Source organism: Symphalangus syndactylus, chromosome 12 (genome assembly GCF_028878055.3).
Source record: "Symphalangus syndactylus isolate Jambi chromosome 12, NHGRI_mSymSyn1-v2.1_pri, whole genome shotgun sequence".
NCBI classification, from domain to species: domain Eukaryota; kingdom Metazoa; phylum Chordata; class Mammalia; order Primates; family Hylobatidae; genus Symphalangus; species Symphalangus syndactylus.
The window spans coordinates 96,552,124-96,560,105 of record NC_072441.2 but is presented as its reverse complement, the minus strand read 5'-3'; the positions used below and the strand labels follow the sequence as shown (position 1 = coordinate 96,560,105).

The 7,982-nt window shown below is 39.8% G+C and overlaps 1 protein-coding gene across 1 annotated transcript; it reads left to right on the top strand.

The window, feature by feature from the left end:
- The first annotated feature begins 1,062 nt into the window (after nt 1-1,062).
- On the top strand, nt 1,063-4,324 carry LOC134733997 (lymphotactin). Its single transcript, XM_063625072.1, has 3 exons — nt 1,063-1,190; nt 2,988-3,102; nt 3,972-4,324. Exons 1-3 carry the CDS (start codon nt 1,130-1,132, stop codon nt 4,138-4,140), a joined length of 345 nt encoding a protein of 114 aa, XP_063481142.1. The 5' UTR covers nt 1,063-1,129; the 3' UTR covers nt 4,141-4,324.
- Nucleotides 4,325-7,982: the final 3,658 nt, after the last annotated feature.

The following is a 7,982-nucleotide window of genomic DNA, read 5'->3' as shown; positions in this document are numbered from 1 at the left end:
ACTGGGAGCATTGCAAATTAAAATTACATTTTGGGAGACTATATGGCAATATATAATAAGAGCTGTAAAGATGATCATAGCATTTTACCCAGTAATCCTACTCCTGGTTATTAAAGGGAAGTAATTCAGTGTATATTCATGAAATTGACCTTATAGTTCTTATCTTTATAATAAGTTATAAGAAAATGGTTTAATGTGTATGTGTATATATTTACTCGAAGTAGAAATATGAAGCCTAAAAAAATGGGAAGATATTTAAATTGGTGTTAAAACAGCATTTAAAATTACCACAATTATGAGAACACATGTATGCCAATACAGATTCACTGGAAAAATATCAAAAATGAAAACTGTCAGATGGTAAGATTATAGATAATTTTATTTCTTTTTTATTTGAAATAAATTGGTACAGCCCAACTTTTCAAAAGCTTCTATAAATGTGTATGTTAAGTTGTAATAAAGCAAACATATGCATCTAGACATGCTTCACCAGTTATTTAATTGTTTCTTGGGTACCTGGGGAGATGGGAGTGAAGAAAGAGGGTTAACTTGAATAAAGGTGGAGGAGAAAAATGAGAAAAAAGAAAGCAAAGGATTGAGAAGCTCAGTGTGGCAGCAGCCTCTCTTCCCCTCCTGAGATAGTCAAAGGGTGGCACCAGGGACTCACGATCCATGGTTGTGGAATCCTCATGTCACACTGGATGTCACATGAGGTGGGATGGAACACACTGACCACCCCACCTCATTTCCTTTACAGTTGCCGTGCTGGGCCATGGCAGTGAACAGCCTTCAGGCATGTCTACAGCGGAAGATCTGAATTCAGGCTGGTGGCAGGAGGCAACAAAACCACGTTTTCTTTTATGCATGCATTTGGTTTAATTGACACATTAACCACAGACAAAGAGGTAAAGGCCACAAGGTGTTAGGGTAGTATGAACAGGGAAAAGGACCTTTTTTTTTTTTTCAAGAAAAATAAAAGCATCAGTATTGCAAAGACTTTCCATGATCCTACACCCACCTCGAAAGCCCCCTCGCAGCACAGGAAGTGCACTGACCATTGGAGGCATAAAAGAGGTCCTCAAAGAGCCTGATCCTCACTCTCCCTGCACAGCTCAGCAGGACCTCAGCCATGAGACTTCTCATCCTGGCCCTCCTTGGCATCTGCTGTCTCACTGCATACATTGTGGAAGGTAAGTAGAGAAGCTGTCTGTGAGATAAAGAACAGGGAGGCAAGGCAGATGGGCACACATTTTGGGTTTGACTCGGGTTCTGACTGGAGTAAACTGCTTTCTCCAGGGGAGCCTTAAACCTCCCATGTGCAAAAAAGGAATGATGATTTTGACTGTAGGGGGCTTCATAAACTTCCAGAACAGGGAGAATTTGATTAGTATCTGGGCTCCCACTTTTCCTAATTGGGTAATTTCAGGTAAATTTCTTAACCACTCAGGGCCTATGCTTATTTATGTATAAACTGAATAGAAGAACAGACATGATCACCTGAGATTAAGATTAAATAAATGTTATGTTTTATTTAATAACATCAGATTTCCTTACAAGCAGTAATTTTTTGATTAAGGTTAGCTATGGATTAGAGGTGATGATTATAAATGCATTTCTAGGTTTAGCCCATTTAATATTAGTTTGATAAATTATCAAAATCTTTGAGAGTTCAGTTACAATGTGGGGATGCACCAGAGGATATAGGTTCTGGAGCAAATCAATGTTTTCAATACAAAACCTGTGTGAAGGCGACAGTAGTGCTTGCCGTGGACTGGATGTCCCAGTCTTGCCTTCCTTCCCCTTGATAATGCAATAAGGGACCCCCATTTTAGGACACAGCACAGGCAGAAAGATAACCAACTTGATGGGGTCCACACCATGTGCAATCACTACCAGCTGAGCCTTCTTGTTTTCCAGCAAGGTGATGATGGTGTTAACCCCTGCTCAAAGAACAGGTGATTTCCTAGTGGGGACAACCCCTTTGCTAGCAGCTCTCTTCTCAGCCTGGGCCAACAGTCTCTGCTTCTTCTCTTGCTTTGTCTCTGGTCAGTACTTGTGGATCAGCTGAAGTGGCTGAGTAGCTGTTTGGGGGTCTAAGGCCTGGGTGAACTGGTTAATGGCAGAAGGCACTTTCAGCTGCTTATAGAGGATAGCTCTTTGCAGCTGGAACCAGATATAGCGGGGCCATTTCACAAAGCAGTGGAGGTCCCTTTTGGGCTGGATGTCCCGTCCAATGCCGGCCTAAGAAAACTCTTAGGCCTTTTCTCACACAGCCGTTTCATCACTTTCTTAGCCTCCTGCTTCCTCACGACGGCAGGGACTGGGCCACCTTCTTTCCTTTGGCCTTCTTTCTTTTCAGCATCTTGGGCAGCTGACAGAGAGAGACATTTTACCATTTAAAAAGGAGAACACCGTTATTTAGTCAGTCAAAAGCATGCTTCCTTCCCCCACTGAAGGTTGCCTTGCCTAGAGTACTCTTCACGCATTACTCTGTCGTCTCACTTACGGTACTGTAACATGCTGCACTATTTGAAATGATCTTTTCTGTTTACCTCTCTGTTGTCTGGCTCCCTCATGAGAAGACATGCTCCATGAAAACAGGGATAATGTCTGTCTTAACAAAACATGTGGGACACAAAAGTCACCATTGTATAAATGAATGACTGAGTGTCACTGGAGCATTTACTAGCCATCCCAAATGTCTAAGTGAAAATATACACAGAGACGGGATAACATCTTGTTATTTTCTCTCAGCATGAAATTCCTGAAACAATTCTATTGATTGAGCTTTTAAATTAATCAAATATTTACTAAGAATCTATGATGGGCAAGAGATTCAGGATGCCTCTCCGTCATCTCTTCCCCCAAAAAGCAAATGGCCTTATATTCTTACAACATTCTCAGAGTAATTTAACAGATGATTGTTCCTATGATCTTGATAATTGCTTTATTTTTAATTGTCTGTTTGTTTTTTTTTTCCTCACCAGGGGTAGGGAGTGAAGTCTCAGATAAAAGGACCTGTGTGAGCCTCACTACCCAGCGACTGCCAGTTAGCAGAATCAAGACCTACACCATCACGGAAGGCTCCTTGAGAGCAGTAATGTGAGTTTGCCTCCTCAGAAGTTGGGCTGGGTGGATATCTAGAGGTACAGAAATGCAGCCTATAGAAATTCTGCCCTCCTCAGGAAAAGTAGGTCAACATGGAGGAACACCTCAACTTAACCGAAAACCTCTTTATTTTTCCTTATCAACCATGCCTTTATGCAGTCCAACCGAATAGCAATTATTGCAAAAACTAGGCTGCCAAATAAAGAATAGAAGTTCTCCTCTATTTAGCTTAGTGGAAGAGTCTGTTGAATACTGTGCACAGCTCTGAGGTCTGGGTTTAGAGACAGCTGGCCCATGGCAGGGTTTCCCTGCAAGCCTCACTGGAGTTGGGGGATCTTAGGGTTGAGTTAGGCAGAGTCCCATGCTTTATCAGTTGCCATATTTCAAGAAAATGAGTCAATGCACAACCTACATGGTCCCTTTCTTCTACCAGAATCTCATTTTTCGAAGTAATAACTCTTCCCAGCACATAATTGCAAGCCTTGCTCTAAAGAATGAAAATGTAAAAATCACCTTTTCTTTAAAAAATGAGTATTTTCAGATTTGAAAAGGAAGAGGGTATGTAATAATGGAACTAGGTGGCCTCAAATGTCTTTTTGTTACAACATTTGGTGACATGGATGAGAAAAGGAGCCTGTGAATTATAGTGAACAAAGGGGCTGGATACTACTTGCAGATATTTCTCCTTTATGTTAAAATAGATGGCAGAAGAAGGATGCTCATTTATGATCTCATGACTCTGAAAGCCTATTTCTTGCAGTAATTTCTGCTCAAGATCTTTTCATGTCTGCTCTGATCTTAACTCCTGACCCTGAGGCTTTGAGAATGTGGCCAACTTCGTCTGTCTTTTCCTTGCATTACAGTTTTATTACCAAACGTGGCCTAAAAGTCTGTGCTGATCCACAAGCCAGGTGGGTGAAAGACGTGGTCAGGAGCATGGACAGGAAATCCAACACCAGAAATAACATGATCCAGACCAAGCCAACAGGAACCCAGCAATCGACCAATACAGCTGTGACCCTGACTGGATAGTAGCCTCTGGCACCCTGTCCCTCTCCAGCCAGCCAGCTCATCTCACTTTACATGCTCATGGACTGAGTTTATACTCACCTTTTATGAAAGTATTGCATGAATAAAATTATTCCTTTGTATTTTTACTTTTAAATGTCTTCTGTATTCACTTATATGTTCTAATTAATAAATTATTTATTATTAAGAATAGTTCCCTAGTCTATTCATTATATGTGGGGAAAGGTAGTATATCACTGGTGTTTGATTTCTGTCCTACTTGTACCTCTCTTTGACGGTAACCATAATGGAAGAGATTCTGGCTAGTGTTTATCAGAGGTGAAAGCTATATTGATCACTCTTAGAGTCCAGCTTGTAATGGTTCTTTACACATGAGTCACAAGTCACAGCTGTGACAATGGCAACAATTCGAGATCTATTTCAACTTGTCTCTACAATAGAATTCTATTTATAGAATAAGGGAGAAAATAATCCAGTCTGCATAAATGTCTTCTTTTGAGAAGTGCCTGTTCATATCCTTTGCCAACTTTTTGATGGGGTTGTTTGATTTTTTCTTGTAAATTTGTTTAAGTTCTTTGTAGATTCTGGATATTAGCCCTCTGTCAGATGAGTAGATTGTAAAAATATTCTCCCATTCTGTACGTTACCTGTTCACTCCGGTAGTAGTTTATTTTGCTGTGCAGAAGCTCTTTAGTTTAATTAGATCCCATTTGTCTATTTTGGCTTTTGTTGCCATTGCTTTTGGTGTTTTAGTCATTGAAGTCCTTGCCCTTGCCTATGTCCTGAATGGTATTGCCTAGGTTTTCTTCTAGGGTTTTTATGGTTTTAGGTCTAATATTTAATTCTTTAATCCACCTTGAATTAATTTTTGTATAAGGTGTAAGGAAGGGATTCAGTTTCAGCTTTCTACATATGGCTAGCCAGTTTTCCCAGCACCATTTATTAAATAGGGAATCCTTTCCCCATTGCTTGTTTTTTTCAGGTTTGTCAAAGATCAGATGGTTGTAGATGTGTGGTATTATTTCTGAGGGCTCTGTTCTGTTCCCTTGGTCTATATCTCTGTTTTGGTACCAGTGTCATGCTATTTTGGTTACTGTAGCCTTGTAGTATAGTTTGAAGTCAGGTAGCTTCAACTACCTGATGCCTCCAGCTTTGTTCTTTTGGCTTAGGATTGTCTTGGCAATGCAGACTCTTTTTTGGCAGATCTGAAGGAGATAGAGACACAAAAAACCCTTCAAAAAAATCAATGAATTCAGTAGCTGGTTTTTTGCAAAGATCAACAAAATTGATAGACAGCTAGCAAGACTAATAAAGAAGAAAAGGGAGGAGAATCAAATAGATACAATAAAAAATGATAAAGGGGATATCATCACTGATCCCACAGAAATACAAACTACCATCAGGTAATACTATAAACACCTCTATGCAAAGAAACTAGAAAATCTAGAAGAAATGGATAAATTCCTGGACATGTACACCCTCCCAAGACTAAACCAGGAAGAAGTTGAATCCCTGAATAGACCAATAACAGGCTCTGAAATGGAGGCAATATTTAATAGCCTACCAACCAATAAAAGTCCAGGACCAGACAGATTCACAACCGAATTCTACCAGAGGTACAAAGAGGAGCTGGTACCATTCCTTCTGAAAATATTCCAATCAATAGAAAAAGAGGGAATCCTCCACAACTCATTTTATGAGGCCAGCATCATCCTGATACCAAAGCCTGGCACAGACACAACAAAAAAAGAGAATTTTAGACCAATATCCCTGATGAACATCGATGCAAAAATCCTCAACAAAATACTGGCAAACCAAATCCAGCAGCACATCAAAAAGCTTATCCACCACGATCAAGTGGGCTTCATCCCTGGGATGCAAGGCTGGTTCAACATATGCAAATCAATAAAAGTAATCCATCATATAAAGAGAATCAAAGAAAAAAACCACATGATTATCTCAATAGATATGGCATTTGACAAAATTCAACAGCCCTTCATGCTAAAAACTCTCAATAAACTAGGTATTGATGTGACATATCTCAAAATAATGAGAGCTATTTATGACAAACCCACAGCCAATATCATCCTGAATGGGCAAAAACTGGAAGCTTTCCCTTTGAAAACTGGCACAAGACAGGGATGTTCTCTCTCACCACTCCTATTCAACATAGTGTTGGAAGTTCTGGCCAGGGCAATCAGGCCAGAGAAAGAAATAAAGAGTATTCAATTAAGAAAAGAGGAAGTCAAATTGTCCCTGTTTGCAGATGACATGATTGTATATCTAGAAAACCCCATTGTCTCAGCCCAAAATCTCCTTAAGCTGATAAGCAACTTCAGCAAATTCTCAGGACACAAAATCAATGTGCAAAACTCACAAGCATTCCTCTACTCCAATAACAGACTAATAGAGAACCAAATCATGAGTGAACTCCCATTCACAATTGCTTCAAAGAGAATAAAATACCTAGGAACCCAACTTACAAGGGATGTGAAGGACCTCTTCAAGGAGAACAACAAACCACTGCTCAACGAAATAAAAGAGGACACAAACAAATGGAAGAACATTCCATGCTCATGGATAGGAAGAATCAATATCGTAAAAATGGCCATACTGCCCAAGGTAATTTATAGATTCAACGCCATCCCCATCAAGCTACCAATGACTTTCTTCACAAAATTGGAAAAAACTACTTTAAAGTTCATATGGAACCAAAAAACAGCCCGCATTGCCAAGACAATCCTAAGCCAAAAGTACAAAGCTAAATGTTCCAATTAAAAGACACAGACTGGCAAATTGGATAAAGAGTCAAGACCCATCAGTGTGCTGTATTCAGGAGACCCATCTCACTTGCAGAGACACACATAGGAAAAAAATAAAGGGATGGAGGAAGATCTACCAAGCAAATGGAAAACAAATAAAAAGCAGGGGTTGCAATCCTAGTCTCTGATAAAACAGACTTTAAACCCACAAAGATCAAAAGAGACAAAGAGGGCCATTACATAATGGTAAAGGGATCAGTTCAACAAGAAGAGCTAACTATCCTAAATATATATGCACCCAATCCAGGAGCACCCAGATTCATAAAGCAAGTCCTTAGAGACCTACAAAGAGACTTAGACTCCCACACAATAATAGTGGGAGACTTTAACACCCCACTATTCAATGCAATTCCAGTTAAAATTTCCATAGAGTCTAACGTTAACATTAGACAGATCAACGAGACAGAAAGTTAACAAGGATATCCAGGAATTGAACTCAGCTCTGCACCAAGGGGGCCTAATAGACATCTACAGAACGCTCCACCCCAAATCAACAGAATATACATTCTTCTCAGCACATCGCATTTATTCCAAAATTGACCAGTTGGAAGTAAAGCACTCCTCAGCAAATGTAAAAGAATAGAAATTATAACAAACTCTCAGACCACAGTGCAGTCAAACTAGAACTCAGGATTAAGAAACTCACTTAAAACCACTCGACTACGTGGAAACTGAACAACCTGCCCCTGAATGACTACTGGGTACATAACAAAATGAAGGCAGAACTAAAGATATTCTTTGAAACCAATGAGAACGAAGACACAACATACCAGAATCTCTGGGACACATTTAAAGCAGTGTGTAGAGGGAAATTTATAACACTAAATGCCCACAAGAGAAAGCAGGAAAGATCTAAGATGGACCCCTTAACATCACAATTAAAAGAACTAGAGAAGCAAGAGCAAAAACATTCAAAAGCTAGCAGAATGTGTTGCTATTAACTGAGGTGGGAAAATGCAGTAGTTGCTGGTTTTAGGGAGAATATTAGGGGCTCTGTTTTGGTCATGTTAAGTTTAGGTGCTT

What these genes read in the sequence shown, in the direction of transcription:
- LOC134733997 (XM_063625072.1), top strand. Translation starts at nt 1,130, where the DNA reads ATGAGACTTCTCATCCTGGCCCTCCTTGGCATCTGCTGTCTCACTGCA. An exon ending in CACTGCATACATTGTGGAAG is followed by an intron (nt 1,191 to 2,987) that starts GTAAGTAGAGAA and finishes TTTCCTCACCAG; the next exon opens with GGGTAGGGAGTGAAGTCTCA. An exon ending in GGCTCCTTGAGAGCAGTAAT is followed by an intron (nt 3,103 to 3,971) that starts GTGAGTTTGCCT and finishes CTTGCATTACAG; the next exon opens with TTTTATTACCAAACGTGGCC.